This window comes from Lathamus discolor, chromosome W (genome assembly GCF_037157495.1).
Source record: "Lathamus discolor isolate bLatDis1 chromosome W, bLatDis1.hap1, whole genome shotgun sequence".
In the NCBI taxonomy this organism is placed as follows: domain Eukaryota; kingdom Metazoa; phylum Chordata; class Aves; order Psittaciformes; family Psittacidae; genus Lathamus; species Lathamus discolor.
The window spans coordinates 37,659,861-37,679,455 of record NC_088908.1 but is presented as its reverse complement, the minus strand read 5'-3'; the positions used below and the strand labels follow the sequence as shown (position 1 = coordinate 37,679,455).

At 44.9% G+C, this 19,595-nt stretch overlaps 1 protein-coding gene across 2 annotated transcripts in view; it reads left to right on the top strand.

Moving 5' to 3' along the window:
* Positions 1-2,722, top strand: part of LOC136004214 (ubiquitin carboxyl-terminal hydrolase 10-like) — a 50,336-nt gene extending 47,614 nt beyond the window's left edge. For both annotated transcript variants that reach the window (XM_065660509.1, XM_065660508.1), the window contains one exon: positions 1,603-2,722. In XM_065660509.1, the coding sequence (XP_065516581.1) occupies positions 1,603-1,790 (188 nt within the window). In that variant the 3' untranslated portion in view covers positions 1,791-2,722. The remainder of the gene's footprint in view (positions 1-1,602) is intronic.
* The last annotated feature ends 16,873 nt before the right edge of the window (positions 2,723-19,595 follow it).

Genomic DNA, 19,595 nt, shown 5'->3' with positions numbered 1-19,595 from the left:
CAAGGTCCCTCTGGATGGCATCCCTTCCCTCCAGCATATCAACCGGACCACACAGCTTGGTGTCATCGGCAAACTTGCTGAGGGCGCACTCAATCCCACTGTCCATGTCAGCGATAAAGATGTTTAACAAGACCGGTCCCAACACCGATCCCTGAGGGACACCACTCGTTACCGGTCTCCAGCTGGACATCGAGCCATTGACCACAACTCTTTGTGTGCGGCCAGCCAGCCAGTTCTTTATCCACCGAGTGGTCCATCCATCGAGTTGATATCTCTCCAATTTAGAGAGAAGGATGTGGTGTGGGACAGTGTCAAACGCTTTGCAGAAGTCCAGGTAGATGACATCAACTGCCTTACCCTCATCCATCAATTCTGTAGCCCCATCATAGAAGGCCACCAAATTGGTCAGGCAGGATTTCCCCTTACTGAAGCCATGCTGGCTGTCACCAAGCACCTTGTTGTTTTTCATGTGCCTTAGCATGCTGTCCAGGAGAATGCGCTCCAAGATTTTACCAGGCACAGAGGTGAGACTGACTGGTCTGTAATTCCCTGGGTCTTCCATTTTCCCCTTCTTGAAAATGGGGGTTATATTTCCCTTTTTCCAGTCGTCGGGAACTTCACCTGACTGCCATGATTTTTCAAATATGAAGGCCAGGTTGGATGAAACCTTGGGTGGGATGGTTTAGTGTGAGGTGTCCCTGCCTATGGCAGGGGGGTTGGAACTAGATGATCTTGAGGTCCGTTCCAACCCTAACTATTCTATGATTCTATGATTCTATAGTTTTACCTGAATTTTTTTTTTTTTTTTTTTTTTTACAAATAGTTACAACGACTCTACTCTTGTCTTCTGCAGACAAAGCCAATGTGTAGTTTTGAGTATCTCACTAACAATAGCAATTCCTGTTGGAAGCTCTGAAGGGTGCGCTGCACTGTTTCGGATGACCTTTGTGCGGCACATCCTTCCCAGAAAATCCTCTAGGAAGTTATAAAAAGCAATTTGATGCTTTTGATTCTTAATTTACTTAGAATTATGAGACCTGGTATGCTGGAGAAACATTACTAATACTACATAGCATCAAACGTAAGCAAGCAAGCACTAACACTTAAAAGATTCAGTTACAGAATACCAGGTTGGAAGGGACCTCAAGGATCATCTGGTCCAACTTTCCTTGGCAAAACATGACCTAGATTAGATGCTAAGTGTCCAATGTTGGGGATTCCACCACTTCCCTGGAGAGATTATATTCCAGTGGCTGGTTGCTCTCGTGAAAAATTTTCCCCTTGTGCTCATTCAGGATCTCCCAAGGAGTAACTTGTGCTCATTACTCCTTGTCTTTTCCATGTGATTACTTGTAAAAAGGGAGCCTTCATCTACTTTGTAGCCACTCTTTAAATACTGGAACATGGTGATAAGGTCTCCCCTGAGCCTTCTTTTCTCTAGGCTGAACAAGCCCACATTCTTGCTTAAGCCAGATCATATCATCTGGCTAAACCATGAGTATGCTATGGATAAAGCAATATGTGACATTTTCTTTATGTACTTTTTCAGTGGCTATTTATCGGTGTATAGTGCATATGCACATCATGAATTTCTCTTTGCAGTTGTCTATCATCACGGAAACAGTGCAACTGGTGGCCATTACACTACAGACGTCTTCCAAATTGGTCTAAACGGCTGGTTACGCATTGATGACCAGGCAGTCAAAGTGATCAGTCAGAACCAGGTAGTGAAGCCGTCTGCAGAACGCACAGCCTACCTCCTGTACTACCGCCGAGTTGACCTGCTGTGAAACCTTGCCCTTCTACGCTGTGTGTGCAAGATACCTGCTTTGTAGAACACCAACTATCACTAACTTTTTTCTCCTGTAAATGCTCTTTTGAGTGAATGGGTTTTTTTGGGGTTTGTTTGGGGTTTTTTTTGTTGGGTTTTTTTTTTTTCCTTGCAACTATGGGATAGAGTGATGAAGGAAACTGCCATGGGTTTATGCACAATATAGTTTATGTTGACTTTTGACTTTGCAGAATGAAGTCACTTGGTTGAAAGACTCGGTCTCATGAATCAGAAAAATATAAAAAAAAAATAATTAATCTGAGTTAATGATGAATCATAAGATAATAAAAGGGGATTTGCATTTGATTCCCACTTCGTAATTACATAGTAGAAAACCCTGCATCAGCAACAGAACTTGTAGATTTCTGTGAAAATGTTTTCTCTTTACTTAAGTAAAAAAAAACCAACCAAAACCACAACAAAACAACAAACTGAAAAGCACTCTTTACTTCCCCGATAGTTTTTAATACATGGTAAAATATGAGCCAATGTGTATGAGATGGGAATGGTCCTACGTGCTTCAAAACATGTGCAAACATACAAAATGCAAAGTTGCTGGTTCCTAATGGGAAGACATAATTTAATAATTGTGTGATGAGAAACTGCTTCAGTACACATTGCAGCTCAAATATTTGGAGTTAAGATGTTAATCTATATAGATGGGTGATTGTAACTTTATTGCTATTAAGAAATTTCAAACTGCATTTATGCTTCTGTGTACATGAAATTAAAACTAAATGAGCAAAATAATTAACATTTATATTTAAGTCTGCTTTGTTTAATTTTGCTGTCTGCTCTTCTATAATATAGAGTTCCTAATTGTACACAGTTTAGTGATATCTAGAAGTATAAAGTTGTTGCCCATCAATAAAAGTCACAAAGTTGGTTTAAGGTGTGTGTGGTCCTGCCGCGGTCGCCAATGAATTTTATTATGTTCCTCCTGAACTAACTTCCAGAGTTGGTTATAGGGGGTTACAATTCTCCCATCAGGTATCTGAACCCCACCCTCTTTATTTTCCTGTCCTTTTAGATCTTGAATCAATTTTCTATCCTCTTTTGAATATCTAGGTTTAGATTTCTCAATTGTTAGTTTGCCATCAGGGATTAAGGACATGATTTTAGATTGTTCAGCTGCTTCTTTGGCTTCAAAATCGGCCAAATTATTTCCAATTTCCTGATCAGAGTCACCTTGATGTCCTTTACAGTACATAATAGCTACTTCTTCAGGTAGCTGAACAGCTTCTAGTAATTGTAGAATTTCTGTAGCATGTTTAATCTGTTTCCCTTGTGTATTCAAAAGTCCTTACTCTTTCCAGATAGCACCACGTGCATGGACCACACCAAATGCGTATTTAGAATCAGTCCAAATATTTATCCTTTTATCTTCAGGCAGTTCCAGGGCTCTCGTTAATGTTATTATTTCTGCCTTCTGGGCAGAGGTGTTTGCTGGTAAAGGTTTAGCTTCTATTACCTGTGAAGTGGTGGTAACGGCATATCCTGCCTTTCGTTCACCTGCTTTCGTTTATGAAGCTACTACCTCAGTAAACCAAGAATCAGCACCTTCCAGAGGTTTTTCTTTCAAGTCTGGTCGGCTCAAATACACAGTCACTATGGTGGCCAAGCAATTATGTGTTAGTAGTTCTGTCAGTTGTTCCTGCAAAAAGGATGCTGGATTCACAACATTAGTGACCACAATTTCTATATCATCCTGTTCCACAAGTGTGGCCTGGTATTTTAAAAAACGTGAAGGAGATAACCAGTGGGCTCCTTTCTGCTCCAGGACTGCTGATACCGCATGGGACACTAGCACAGTAATCTTCTGTCCCAAGGTGAATTTGCGAGCCTCTTCAATATTCATGATGACTGCGGCCACAGCCCTTAGGCATCCGGGCCATCCTTTGCTCGCTTCATCCAGTTGTTCTGAAAAATACGCCACTGCCCTTCTGTATGGTCCTAGTTTCTGAGCAAGGACCCCCAAGGCTATTCCTTGTTTTTTATAGGAATATAGCCTAAAGGATTTAGTCACATCCGGAAGTCACAGAGTAGCAGCTCTCATTGGCTCTGTTTTTAAATTTTTTTAAAGCTCCCTCTGCTGTATCAGTCCGTTTTAAAGAGGGAGGGTTTCCTTTCAACAGTTCATATAGTGGTCTTACCAGAACACCATAATCATGGATCCAAAGTCTGCACCCATCCGGTCATTCCCAGGAATGCCTGGAGCTCCTTGGTGGTTGACGGTCATGGAGTCTGACAAATGGCTTCTTTTCTAGCAGCTCCAAGTTCTGTCTGTCCTCCTGCTATTTCATATCCTAGGTAGGAAACTCAGGTTTGGATTAGTTGGGCCTTTCATTTGGATACCCAATAACCATTCAGTCCCAGAAAACTGAATAATTCCACTGTCCACTGGATACATTCTGCCTTTGTTTCTGTAGCAATTAATAGGTCATCCACATATTGTAACAGAGTCCCGTCTGAGTAGGTGGCTTCCATGATTCTAGTTCTCATGCTAGCTGATTTCCAAAAATTGCTGGACTGTTTTAAACTCTTTAGGTAATACTGTCCAAGTTAATTGAGTTTCCCTTTCTGTGTCAGGATTTTCCCATTCAAAAGCAAATAACTTTGGCTTTCTTTGGCCAATGGTAAGCAAAAGAAAGCGTCCTTTAAATCCAGGATGGCAAACCATTTCTGATTATTATTCAGTTTAGCCAATAAGTCATACAAATTAGCTACTACTGGACGAATATACTCTGCTGTTTTGTTGACTGCCCTGAGATCTTGAACCAATCTGCACCTTTTGCCATCATATTCCTTTAGTGTCCAGATAGGAGTGTAATATTCCAAGTCACATTCAATTAATAATCTATATTTTAAAATTTATCAGTGATTGTTGATTCCCTTTGATCTTCTAATTTTAAGGGATATTGTTTTATTCTAATTGAGCAAGGCTCCCCCTCCTTTTTATTTACACTTTAAGAGGCAAAGCATTTTTCGCCTTACCTGGAACTTCAGATGCCCATACTCCCAGATATACCTGATTAAGTTTTTCTTCTATTTCAGGGAGGTCCTCCTGTTTGCTTTTCTGCTGAATTAAAGATAAACTCAAAACTGCAATTAATTGATTATTTTTAACTCTAAATTCCATTTTGCCTTCTTTAAATGTTGCTTCTCACCCTAATAAAGATTTTAGAGAATTTGGCATGCATAAAAATTTATGCATTCCTATTTGTTTTCCCAATTTGTACTTTAAAGGCTTCAGAAAGAATTCCTCTCTTCCTTTTTTTTTTTTTTTTTTCCTGGTCGCCAGTAGCTCCCACATCTGTAACGAATTCTTTTCTCTCTGATTTAATACCAAATAACTTGCTCCTGTAATTGCTAAAATTCCACTTTATTTCCTCTAGTCCCTAGTTTTAATTTAACCAGTGGATCTGGTAAGGTAGATTCCCCAGGCCCCCGTCAGTCTAGTTGCAATTCAGTCACCGGATCCACCCCATGGCACTGTCCCCCCACCCAGGGCAGTCTCACTTCCAACGTCCAAACTCCCCATAGCACGCACACCGATCCGCTTCCACAGAAGAAGAGCCCACTCCCCCACCTCTGCCCCACATCCCTCCTCCCAGGCTCAAACACAGGAGCTGCTCGAGCTCCCCTCCTTTCCCCCTTGGTTTTCCCTTTTTTTTTTTTCTCACAGTTGCTCACCCTGCTCTGCAGGGGCTGCAGATACCTGCCTCTGCAACAGCACTTCTGGTTTAACCCTTTCTTAACTCTGAATGTGAATCTGCCGCTTTTTGCCAGTGACAGCAATCTCTTCCTCCTTATCAATATCAGATAGGACAGGTGCAGAGGGTGCTCCTCTCAGAGGTACCTGTGACACATACTTTTCCAACCTACCTTCCTGATTACTGTTTTTTTTTTACTTTAAACATCTTTCCCCAATATCACAGGCTGAACAACATCTCTCCATCTTAACTTTCGGTTTTTCCCTGACCTTTTCCAAAGCGAAAATTAAGGGATCTGGCAGAGCTATATTAATTCTGCATTCAGTCCCTCACTCCACGTGGTTTCTTAAAGTGAAAAACATATCTGCATACATTACTTCATCCCATTTTCCTTGCCACCTCAAAACAACATTAATTGTAACAATATATTATAGTTCAGAGTTCCATTTTCAGGACATTTTCCCTGATTTTCCAAAATATACAAAGGCCACCATCGGTTACAATATTTTACCAATGTTTTCTTATTTACCGAGCCCCCAGGAGACCCTCCAAGTTCCTTCCAGTGTGCCAAAATGCACCCTATAAGACTCTTTCAAGATCTCTTCACTCTGCTGATTTTCCATTATCAATCTCACATTCACACACACACACGGGATCCCACAGACACACTCCACACAGTTACAACACTGGAGACAGAGACTAAAATTCTATCAAACAAACAACAGTTAATAACACAGTTATAGCATCCTGTCACCAATACCAAATCACACGACCAAAATCCTTAATGTAACAAGCCACAAAATAAATCAAATACCAACAAGATCCAAAACCATTTCCACAAGACACCCCCTGCGTCTTCTAGGACCCAAACCACAAGAAGCCCCCTGCTTCTTGTGGGTGTATACCAAACGGACGCTAGCAGCCAGGTATACGCCTTTACCTACGAGATTTCCTATCTCGATTTACGGAAGGCTTCCAAACCTTGCGTACGCTTACCAAACCAACCCAATTACCAATTTAGTCTTTATGCAAGATGCCCCCTGCACCTTACAGACCATACAAAAGAAAAGAATACCTTTTATGAAGATGGTCCTTGTCTGCTCCTGCAGTGATCCGAATGAGTCGAGGGGTCCCTCCTGGAAAAATTCCCGAGGGCCCTAGGGAGCCCTGTCCTCAGCGGGTCCTGCAGCCGAGCAGAGAGGGTCCCACCTGGGTCGCCAGATTGATTCAGAGAAAACTCCAGGAACAAACTTGCCAACAATGTTTTCAAGCTGACAAGCAGGTATTCTTTATTGCGGCGCCGGGAGACACGGGAGATAGCTCCTCCTAACCTGTGTCTCTCTCTGTTGCTCCACAAGCTGTCCTTATATAGTCCCTGGGCATACATACATTACGTCATTTTCCAGAAAGTTCCCCGCATGCGTACAGAATTGTGGTGGTGGTGGTCTCTGAGGGTCGTTTACTTCTTCCAACAATCTTCATCACTTCTGGCAGCCTTTGGAGCATGCGCAGTAGATGCTCATACCAGTTTAATTGGTTCGTTAGCACAGGAGACATAATAATCCTCCTATCCTCCTACTTATCAGTTAGTTTAACAGTAGCCCATCCTGGACACCTGCCATTCCCAGATACTCCTTATCCCTGTGTCCTGTTCTTCTAGCCTGTTTTTCCTTCAAACTCTGTCAACTATAACAATTTATCTTGCACAAGAATGCTCAGTGTGTTCTCTAGCTGCACTCTATTTTTTTTCTATGTACCATGCACTTTAGTAATTTTCCATTGCTACTGTTACAAAGCCATCAAACTTAGCATTACTTAAAACTGATTCTAAAGGTTTTTATATTCCATTTTGTGATTTTCTGTCCCCCTTGTTTCAGTGGTTTTGTTTTTCCTCAAGGGTAAATTCTACCCTTGGAAGCTCAAAAAATTGCTCTGTAGCACTTGTACAGGCTGTAGATAGTGTTCCCCAAATTAGCATGGATTACTTTTTCAACTTCTTGAGACTTTGGAAATGTTCCCATTCGTCACTGAGATGGAATTGAACTTTGAGGGGGGAGGGAAAGGAAGAGGCTGTTAGTCATCCCACAACAACTCCAGGTCCTAGGTGGGCCCACACCCGGGTTGTGATGGTCCCAGGGCTGAACACCCATTGGCCCGAAAAAGAATTGAATCCGCATGAAAGCCCTGCATAGTTGCTCTCAAGGCAGATGTTGTTTGGTTTGACTGAAGTATTCCCTTCTTTTGCCCGTTGACATTTTCATTGAAAACTTTGGTAAAAGTATTTCCTTGACCAGCTCCCATTGCCTTCCCTGCTGCTGAAGATGATGATAAAAGTCTAGACACTGTTGAAGTCTTAATTTGATGCTAGTGGTGTTCTGTGCTTATTGGAGAGGTATTATAGTTGTTGCCAATGAAAACGGGGCTGATTTGAACATTACTTGTTAATTAAAGGTTAAGCTGCATATACTCTGATCAAATATGGTTCACTTTGTCTGTCCAGGAGATGGGTGCTGGTCTTCAGTGAAAAGTAGTGTTGGCTTTTCTCAGGTGAATGAAACAGTCCTGCACAGGCCTCGGATTTCAGCATGTGCCCTTTGGCACGGGCTTCCCTTCCCTCTCAGGTGTTCTGCCCACATCATACAGCGCTGAAGGTTGTTCATGGCTTCTTACTGGGGAAGGGGATGGAGTTGGAGATAGGGGGATGAAGTTGGAGATAGGGGAATGTTAAATCACAGCTGTGGTTTGCATGATGTGTTGTGTGGGGCTGTTGTGGTGGATGTACAGCTCCTGTAGTGGAAACAAAACTGCCACTTGCCCTGGTGCTGGGTGAGCAGTGAGACCTGCTGAGAAGAGCTCTCCTGATTTGACCTCCGACTTTTCTACCCTACCATGGGGTGGTGGAGAGCTGGGGACTTGCCTGCCTCTGAGTCGCCCCTGGAGATGCTCTCCTGCATAGGGCCAGGCTGTCTGGGATGGTCCTGTTCTCCCTGCTCAAAGCTGCGTGGTCTTCAGAAAGACAATTTTCTGTTTCTTTCTTGAATAATTGTACAGTGTTAACTTTTAATCACTACCACAATCCTGATGCTGAGAAAATTGTATGGTATTTTGTCAGTTGTTTTGATACCCAAATGTATAAGTATTTTTTTTTTTTGTTGTATTTATTAAGCAAATTTTATTAGTATTTTCTGAACTGAAAATTGTGACTCACGCTGTTCTTGATTTTGGTGACATTCCACCAACTCAAAAACAATTTTCTGTCCAAAGTTTGGTTTGATTTTGGGCGGTCTCAAGGAAAACCTCAGCACCTGGCTGCTCATAGGACACTGACATCTGAGAGGAGTGGGGGATTATTCCAAACAGGAAAAAACCAGATGTTGAAATTGTTCTGTTGTTATTCATACCCTGTGTCTGCACCCTGGTTGAAGTAGTTCCTTGTACTACAGAAATCCCTTTATTATCCTTCCCCCCCCCACACACACTTCCTTGAAGCTGCATTGAGTATTGACCTGTACCTCCAAGGGACTGTGGAAAGGTCCCTTTCTAATAGTGTAGGCTGTGGTGGTTTAAGCCCAGCCGGTAACTCAAAACCATGCAACTGCTCGCTCACTCCCCCACTTTTCCTCCCCCCACTCCTGGAGGGATGGGGAGGAGAATCGAAAGAACGTAAATCCTATGGATTGAGATAAGAACAGTCCAGTAACTTAAGGTATAATGCACAACTACTACTACTACCACCAATAATAATAGGGATAAGGGAAATAACAAGGGGAGAGAATATAAAACTAAAAGGGGAAAAGGAAAAGTAAACAGTAAACACAAGTGATGCACAATAAAATTGCTCACCACCCGCCAACCGATATCCAGCCTGACCCGAGTAGCAATCTGGGCCTTCTGCATAACTGCCCCCAGTTTATATGCTGGGCATGAGTTGCTGTGGTATGGAATACCCCTTTGACTAGTTTGGGTCAGGTGTCTTATCTCTGCTTCCTCCCAGCTTCCCGTGCCCCTCCTCACTGGCAGAGCATGAGACTGAAAAGTCCTTCATCAGAGTGAAAATTACTTAGCAGCAACTAAAAACATTGGTGTGTTATCAGCATTGTTCTCAGAATAAAGCTGAAAACACAGCATTGCACCAGCTACTAAGGAGAAAAATAACTGCTACAGCTGAACCCAGGACACAGAGCAGAACAGATAAAATTGCAGGTGAACAGCACTCAATATACTACTTGATATCAGGTCCTTGCAGTTAACTTTGGTTTTGACTGGACAAGATGTTTGGCTGCTGAGTTTTGACTGATGTTACTTAGAAATTCCGGCTTCACGTTTGCAGGTCACATGTCAGGCATATTTAGTAGAAACAAACTGAACCTTCTGTTGTTGGTCTACTTCTACAGGTGAGGGGGTTTCTAGCAAAAAGCTTTTACTATTTACAGATGTCTTAACCAGTTGTGGATGGATTTGCAATACAGGCACTTTTAAAATAAAAGTGTAATAAAATACTTTTTATTTTGGGGATGGTTACTGCCCTGTGAGGCTTTCCCAGGATGTGGGAATGTGCAATGATGCACAGCAGCTCCTTATCCATCCAAGGAGGTCTCCTGGCCCTTCTGCCGCACTTCCTTCTAGTTGGGATGCAACACTCCTGAGCTTGGAGCAGGTGATCCTTGAATATCAACCAACAGTCTTGGGCCCCCCTGCCCTCCAGGGCTATATCCCATGGAACCTTACTAAGCAGGCTCCTGAAGAAGCCAAAGTCTGCTCTTTTGAAGTCCAGGGCAGTGAGCTTGCTGCACGCTCTTCTCACTGTCCTGAGGATCTCAAATTCCACCATCTCGTGATCACTGCATCCAAGGCTGCCCTGGAGCATCGCATTCGCAACAAGCCCTTCCCTGTTGGTGAGCACGAGGTCAAGCATGGCACCTCTCCTTGTCGGTTCTTCTATTACTTGCAGAAGGAAATTGTCTTCCACACAGTCGAGGAACCTCCTGGATTGCTTGTGCCAGGCAGTACCATCATTCCAACAGATGTCAGGGTGGTTGAAGTCCCCCATGAGAACAAGGGCCTGTGAGTGTGAGGCTTTTCCTATCTGTCTATAGAGGGCTTCATCCACAGGTTCTCCTTGATCAGGTGGTCTCTAACAGATCCCCACAGTAATGTCTCCCATAGCTGTTTTCCCTTTAACCCTGACCCACAAACTCTCTGTAAACTGCTCACCTGTCCCCAGACAGAGTTCCATACTCTCCAGCCTATCCCTATCATAAAGGGCAACTCCCCCTCCCTGCCTGCCTGGCCTGTCTTTTCTAAAGAGCCTGTAACCTTCCATTCCAACACTCCAGTCATAGGAGCCATCCCACCTTGTTTCTGTGATGCCTATTATATCATACCCCTGTAGACATGCACACATCTCTAATTCCTCTTGTTTGTTCCCCATGCTATGGGCATTTGTATAGAGGCATCTGAGCCGAGCTCCAATTGAAGCCAGCTCGTTGGCTGTAGGAGCTGGAATATATCTACATTGTTCCGAGCATTTATTATAGGTGTTGGCAACTGGCTGGGTGTGTTGGGATGGAATGATGCCCCCCTCCCCCAACACATCTAGTTTAAAGCCTCTGACCAGTCTGGCAAGCCTCCTACCAAAACTGCTCTTTCCCTTCTTTATCATCAGACCAGCTTCACCAGCCCCCAGTAGACCTGGCCTACAAACTTCAGTCCCGTGTTCAAGACACCCAAACCCCTGACTATGACACCACCCTTTTAACCATTTATTAACCTGGCCAATCCTCCTAGCTTTTTTTAGGTCCTCCCCTGTGTCCTGGAGAATTGACAAAAAGACTATCTGAGCTCCAGAGCCCCTAACCACCTCTCCCAGGGCTCTGCAGTCTTTCTTTATGGTCCCCAGTCTACTACTATCTATATCCCTAGCACCCACATGGATCACTAGGAGTGGGTAATAGTCCGTGGGACTTACTAGAGCAGGCAGCCTCTCTGTAACATCCCTGATCCATGTCCCTGATAGGCAACTCACCTCCCTCAAGACGGAGTCAGGCCGACAGATGAGTGCTTCTGTCCCTTTCAGAGTCCCTTACTACTATGACCCACTGCTTTTTCTTGGCATCGCCAAGTACCTGTGCATCAGCCAGCTGTTTCTGGTGCAAGTGAGATTCCTCATTAGCCTCCTGCAGGACAGCAAAGCCATTCTGCATGGGGACAACAGATTTAGGAGAAAGCCCCTTGCCTTTAATTGTCCTTTTCCTCCTTTTTTTTTTTTTTTTTTTTTTTGTCACTAATTCCCAGCTTCCCGGGGTAATGGCCTCCTTCTTTCCTTCATGAGCTGGAGGGGAAGCTTGAGGCCCCTGCACAGTTTGGGGCTGGAGCAAGCAGCCCTGCTTCCTCTCAGCTACCCTGACATCTTGCAGCCTATTAATAGCATCCCACAGCTCAGCCACCTGCTGCAGGAGGACCTCCACCAGGGAACACCGAGTGCATCCCTGCCCATTGTGTACCTTTCCCTCACAAGACCAGTGCAGGCACTCCCTACACTCCGAGCTCTGCACTGCAGCCTCCCCTGTCATCTGCTCTGTCTGGGTGTCTACGCTGGCCACCGCCGGGGCAGCCTGAGCAGAGCTCCCAGACCGGGCCCTGATCATACGCCAGATACTCACAATCCCGCTCGAACTGCCGCACAAACCGCCACACCGCTGTCCCTGGGGCAGGTTTTTAACCACTCAGGGCTGGTGCCGCTGCTCCTGGCTCCGCCCCCTGTGAGTCAGCTGCTCGCGTCAACTGAGCTGCCGGCTCCTGGGCAGGTCCTGTCGGGGACTTGAGGCTCCCTCGGTAGCTCTGGCTGCTCTGAGTTGAGGCTCCTGGACGCTGATCTCTCCCCCGCTCCGGTGTTGAAGGCGTCCTCTCTCGAGCTACTCACCTCAGCAATCAGTCCCACAAAAGTATAAGGCTCTAGTATATACCGATGCACAGTGTACCCTGATGCCATCAAGCTCTCAAGGGATGGAACCCATTTATATTTCTAGAGTGACAGGAGGATCCCAAGAGTTGACTGTACTGGAGGCTGAAATCATCCTGACTGGGAGGAAGTGGCCAAAGCACCCCACTGTGACTGGTCCAGAGGCTACATGCATCCTTGGCATAGACTACCTCAGGAGAGGGTACTTCAAAGACCCAAAAGGGTACCGATGGGCTTTTGGTATTGCTGCCTTGGAGATGGAGTAAATTAAGCAGCTGTCCACCTTGCCTAGTCTCTCAGAGGATCCTTTTTTTGTGGGATTGCTGGAGGATGAAGAACAACAAGTGCCGATGGCAACCACAACAGTGCACTCTTGGCAATATCCCACCAAGACTCCCTGATTCCCATCCATAAGCTGATCCGTAGACTGGAGAGCCAAGGAGTGATCAATAGGGCCCGCTCACCCTTTAATAGCCCCCATATAGCCTGTGCAAAAATTCAGTGGGGTGGTTTTAGTTGTTGGTAAGTACTGTTTACTGTGACCAAGGACTTTCTGAGTCTCATACTCTGCCAGGGAGGAGGGGAAGTCAGGAGGAGGGAGAGACAGGTCACCTGACCCAAACTAGCCAAAGAGGTATTCCATACCAAAGCACATAATGCCCAGTATATAAACTGGGGGCAGTTACCCAAAAGGGCTAGATCACTGCTCAGGTCAGGCTGGGTATCGTTCGGCAGGCAGTGATTGTGTTCTCTTCCGTTGTTATTTCCCTTATCATTATTATTATTGGTGGTAGCAGTAGTGGTTTTGTATTATACCTTAGTTACTGGAGTGTTCTTATCTCAACCCATGGGAGTTACATTCTTTCTATTCTCCTCTCTATCCCTCTGGGATTGGGGGGAGGAAGGGGGGGGAGTGAGTTATGTGCTGCATGGTTCTGGGTTGCCGGCTGGGCTTAAACCATGACAAGTTGCAATAACAAGGTGAGGTGAGGTTTTAGTTCACGTTTCACTTGTACTTGGTGTGGTTAGCAGTGCCTCCAAAATTGTCTCAAATTGCTGCTGTGCTTGTGTTCCGATTTCCTTGTCTTACTTCAGTTTTTTACCTGGGCACTGAGGAAACAGCACAGGCTTTGGGAAGTTTTGTGAGGAGTTTTCTTGCATATCAGCAGCAGATTAAACCTTTGGGGAGATGCTCTTTATTATGAGGAGGAAAAGAAGCTGCAGATGAACCCAGGTGGTCACAGTCTAGTCTGCCCCAGAACAGGAGAGCAATGAGAAAGAATAAATAGGGGTTCACTGTGCTATACATTAGTTGTGTTTGGGAGTCTATAAATGCCTGCCTTTCACTCCGGAGATACAGGATTCCCGTGCTGTCAAAGAATCTGCTGGAGCAGCCTCTGGATAATGCCAAGGCAGCATCACGCCATATAGTTGAGATGCTGGGGCATCCTCATTTTGTGTACGGATGCAAGGAGCCATCTGGAGCATGTATCGGAACCAGATACAACAGGAATTAGCACTATGGCTTTGGGCCTCTCACCCTGCTCTTTGCTCTGCTCCTGCCCAGGTTTGGTGTCGTTATTCCTGAGCCACTATTTGAATAGGAAATAAAGGGGAATTTAGCTGTTGTTGAAAATCAAGATGTGCTGTCTGCATGTTCAATTAGGAGGGCATAGCGAAATCTCTGTTTCTTCCTATTGATTGTCTATTACATTAAAAGCCTTCTCTCCTAATATATACTTATATATGCAGCATGCTTTATGTGGCTTTACCATATATGAAATTGAGACATTCTAATCAGGGCAGTAATAATGCTGAATGATTAAAAGTAACTTCTGATTGTTTTGGCTTTGGTCAAATGTAGGACATGAAACTGCTGACTTGAGACAAAATGAGGTGGATAAAATGTCTCATTCCAGGCTGTGCTCATCCCAAAATACAACCATGTATGACTTGTACATTGAAACCATACTGGTGTATATTAAAAAACTAAATTAAAGTAAAATCTTTGTTAAGCATCAGGGTTGATGGAGAAGTTAGCCCAAACCATCCTACAGGGAATAATTTCCAATAGGAACATTTGTGAAGATTACAAAATACTGAGTTTCTCTGAAGACGGGAAATCATTTGTGTGTTGGTACATGCAGTTTAAAATTAGTTAATTCAATTTTCTGGTAATTGGAGTGAATGACACCTTCTGAGGGCCGTGAGTCAGGGCTATGGAGCTGAGTGGTTTTGGGGTGGTGCCAGTGCAGAAGTATGATGGTTTACCACTTCTACCCTCATTATTCAGGGGCATTAGGAAACTGGGGGCTGCAGCATCTTTCAGCTGATGATATAAGCTGCCTGCAGATAGAGCAAACTCATTGATCCAGAATGAATCAGAGGAGCACAGAAGAAAGAGAGAAAAGGAAAAAAAAAAAAAAAAGAAAAAGGATGCAATGATTTTTAAGGTGAAGCAGTGCGGAACCTTCTGTCAACCCAGTTCCCTGTAGTCTCTGGATTGCCTCTCTTGGTGGCAGCACCTGAGCCTTTTTGGGAGCATGCTGTCCATATTGCCCTGAATTGCTTTTAGCTGAGTAGAAGTGCCAGGTCCCAGTGATGGACCATATGTTGCTGGTTTTGTGTACCATCATACACAACTTGTTTTGAAGTAAATAGGAATTCTTTGTCAGTATATCTGGGAGAATGTGGCTGGTGGGGAAGAGCAGCCAGAGAGTATTTCATGGCTGTACCAGGCTGCAAGACTGGGAGTGACTAGTGAGGGCTGGCTCCCCATGGCTCAGCTATGACTCAGGTAGCAGACAGACCTGAAACAGTGCTGAAGATACACCCTAAGTGCTGAGAATCTGATATTTAGAATCATAGGATGGTTTGGGTTGGAAGGAACCTTAAAGCTCATCTAGTTCCAACCCCCTGTCATCAGCAGGGACACCTTCCACTAAACCAGGTTGTTCCAAGCCCCATCCAACCTGGCCTTGAGCACTGCCAGGAATGGGGCAGCCACAGCTTCTCTAGGCAGCCTGTGCCAGTGCCTTACCACCCTCACAGGGAAGAACTTCTTCCTAATATCTAAATCTCTCCTCTGTCAGTTTAAACCCATTCCCCCTTGTCCTTGTAAAAAGTCCCTCTCCAGATTTCTTGTTGGCTCCTTTAGGATTTTTCTCCAGAAATTTTCTCCAGAAGTTCTCAGGAAGATAGCATAAGAGATTAAATCAGCAGTTATGTCTCAGAGCTGACTTCAGAGGGGTTATTTTCTTTGCTCAAGTGGAGTTGCTCCCAAGCTGCCTATATTTGCTGCTTTGCTCACACACTATTGAACAAATGTGATGTCATTCTGCTTTTGAGCACTGCTGGGTTTAAACAAGCCTCCCAGAGGCAGGATATCTTGTAAATTCCCTTCTTGTAAATAGTAAATAAGTGTTTGGGGTTTTGTTCAAAGAAATAAATATTGACTCTTTCGAAGAATGGAAGGACTTCTTTCCCCTAAGAACTTTGGAGAGAGGACTAGACAGTGGATTCAGAAATATCATAGCTGCTTTGCTTGGATATCCCAAATCCAGGAGGTGGGTGCTCCTCTGCCTCCATGCTGGGCCGTTGCAGGGGGACACCTGGGCTGGGGCTGGAGCTGGATGGGGACCCCAATGGACCCTGGGAGAGGTGATGCCTGGACCTGCTCACTCTGGGCACTTGGCACCACAGCATCCTGCTGTGGGCTGCTGCAGAAGAGGTGCTGTAATATACTTACTCATGCTGGTTTATTTTTTCCTGGTTTCCACTTAAAAAAACCCACAACAACAACAAACCTTTCAGCTTATCTTTTGCTCAATCATTTCCTTTCACAGTGAGTAAAACCATGTTTCAACAGTGGACGTGGGCATGGAGATTGATGTGAAAGCTGGGGCTTTGTGAGCATCAGCTGTGCAGCAGAAGAGGTGAGAATTACCTAGATTTTTCACTAACTTTTTATTTTCCCCATTCCCTGTAACTCCCGCAGCAGGACTGAACCACTGGTGTGCACAGGGAATACCAGTGCTGGGAGAGCTTTGGGAACAAACTGCAGAGGGTGATAAATCTTCTGTTTCCCAGCCAAGTGCCCAGTTCTGGGAAGAAGGGGGATGACGTGGGGTGTGCCTGAGGGCTGGACTCCAGCTCAGCCTTGCTGCCAGAGCTGGGACTCCACTTTGCCGTGGAGTCCAGAGGAGCTGTCTCAGCCCTGGAGCAGTGGGATCTGCTGTGGGACTTCCCTGTGGGGAGCAGGAAATGGCTGACCTGGCAGCCGAGAGGAGACGGTCGGGCTGCAAGCTCTGCCTGAGAGCTGACTGCAGGAGAAAGCAAAGCAAGCCCTTTTATATCATCTGGCTGCATTCCTCCTCCTCTCCTCCTCTCCCCCTCCCTGTGTGTGGTGTTACAGCCCTTGGGAGGATGGTCCTAATTTGCTGAGCCCCAATGATGATCTTCATATTGCTGAGATCCCAAGTGACACCCCTCTGCTCTTTGCTCCTTTCTCCTTTTGTGGTTCCACACTTTTTTTTTGTCCTTCTTTTTTTCTTTATTACTACAGTCCTATTGCCAAACAGGATGATCCAGGGTTGTCCTCTTTGCCTGGAGAACATAAATACCACTGGGGAGCTCTGTAAGACTGCAGTTGGTACGAGCTGCTGAGCTGAGACTTTGCACATCTTGCGCCTCCTCAGACTGATTTCATCCTTTTCCCCCTCCTCCTAGTTTAAATATTCAGATATATAATTTATTTTCCACAAGCAAGCTTGAAGGAGCTACAATTTCCTGGGGACTTGGAAATACTCGGCAAGGTAAGCGTAAGCTTTGGTCCCTGCTTCTGAAATGTGGTTTGGGGAGCGTGTGTGCGAGAAATGTCTCTCTTCAGAAAGCACAGTTTTATAACTTCTCCAAAAAGTTGCCTGCATGGTGTAAAATAGCACAATACTGTCTGAGCTTCCCTTATGTATGCTTTGCAGAGGTTACTGCAAGATTAATATGCATTAATTTTGAATGAATGGGAGGAGTTTGCAAGTACAGGAGTAGATTTCTACACAAATAGAAAACATCTAAGGGATGCTGTAGCAGTCTCTAATAGCTGACTACCCATGGGCACACCTACCCTGCTCCAGGAAACCTGTATTTATTCAACTGTGCTCTAAAGTCCTGTCTAAAAGAAATTTCACTGTGTCTCGCTACATGTTGTGTCTGTTACCGGTGGGTTTTCCATGTGGTTTTGTGTAGAAACTCACCCACTTCAGTTCTGTGGGAGTGGATTGTAATTGAAGATCCAGATGTTTTGGCCTGTCCCCTTGAAGATGCTGAATCTCTAGTGTGTTCTGCACAGACAGCTTTATGTCCTGTGTCAAGGGACTTGTCATTCTGCTTTTCTTTTGAAGCCAATTCATTTCTTCAAAGCTTGAGATATGTGCTTCTCAGTTAAACAGACCTGAGGTTTAATGATTTAAGTATGCTGTGGCTTTATTGCTGGATTTCTTTGCACAGGGTAGAAGTTGATACCAAGTGAACGCAGGCTAAATGAGGGGCTGACTCCCCTCTGCTTTGCTGGTTTAGATGCTTTGCTGGAATCCCTGTTACTATAAAGGTCAGTTGGAGAAACTCTCTAAGACTCAATTTGGAGTTTTAGAAAGCAGCATTCTTGATTGCAGCGCTGGGCACACACGCGAAGCAATTTCCAAAGGTGAGCGCCCCTGATACTTGCCGACAGCGGCTATATATTTAGAAAACTCATGCATATTCATAGCATTTCAAGGGAAACCTATTTACATATTCATAGCATTTCCAGGAACTACTTATAATATTTGCATCCTAATTATGCCTGTGCTTTCTTGCTGAGTGGGGGTCTTTGGTGGCTGTTGATAGTCTTCCTCACTGTGTTTACTGAATTACCTCAGTGCTTGTGCACTCTTGCAAGGTCCTAGTGCAGAGTTAGCAGTTGGTATGTCCTTGCTTCTGTTCTGTTCCAGTCTTGTTCCATGCTGGGCACCACTCTGCTGTCTTGAAGGCTGGCATCCTTGGTCTTATTGTTCATCACATCTGTGGGGATCTGGCAACATCCATCTTGCCAAATTGAATCTCCTGTGCAGGTCCCCTGACCTTACTCCGTTTTATGGCAAAACCAGCTTTCAGCAGGATATGGATTATTTTCCTACCTTTCTCAAAGACTTCTTCCACTGTATCACCCCACACAATATTGTCATCAATGTATTGCAGGTGTTCTGGAGCTTGCCCCTGTTCCAGTGCAGTCTGGATCAGTTCATGGCAGATGGTAGTGCTGGTTTTCCACCCCTGGAGCAGTCAATTTCAAGTGTACTGGGCACACCTCCAAGTAAAAGCGAACTGTGGCCTGCACTCTGCTGCCAAAGGAATTGAGAAAAATGCATTGGCAATATCAGTTGTGACATACCACTTGGCTGCCTTTGGCTCCAGTTCATACTGAAGTTCTAGCATGTCTGGTAAGGCAGCACTTAGTGGTTTGACTAAATTTAGGCCTCTATGGTCTACTGTTAGTCTCCACTCTTTGTTAGACTTTCGCACTGGCCATATGGGGCTATTAAACAATGAGTGGGTCCTGCTGATCTCTCCTTGGCTCTCTCTCTCTCTCGATGGATCAGCTTATGGATGGGAATCACGGAGTCTTGGTGCGATATTGCTGCCGGTGCACTCTTGTGGTCACCGTTGGCACTTGTTCTTCAACCTCCAGAAACCCCACAACAGAAGGATCCTCTGAGAGAACAGGCAAGGTGGACAGATGCTTAATTTACTCCATCTCCAATGCAGCTATATCAAAGGCTCATTGGTTCCCTTTTGGGTCTTTGAAGTAGCCTCTCCTGAGATAGTCTATGTCAAGGATGCATGGAGCCTCTGGACCAGTCAGAATGGAGTGCTTTTGCCACTTCCTCCCAGGTAGGCTGATTACAGCCTCCAGTACAGTCAACTCTTGGGATCCTCCTGTCACTCCAGAAATACAAAGGGCTTCCACCCCTTGATAGCTTGATGGCATCAGGTTACACTGTGCACTGATATCTACTAGAGCCTTATACTTTTGTGGGACTGATGTGCCAAGCCA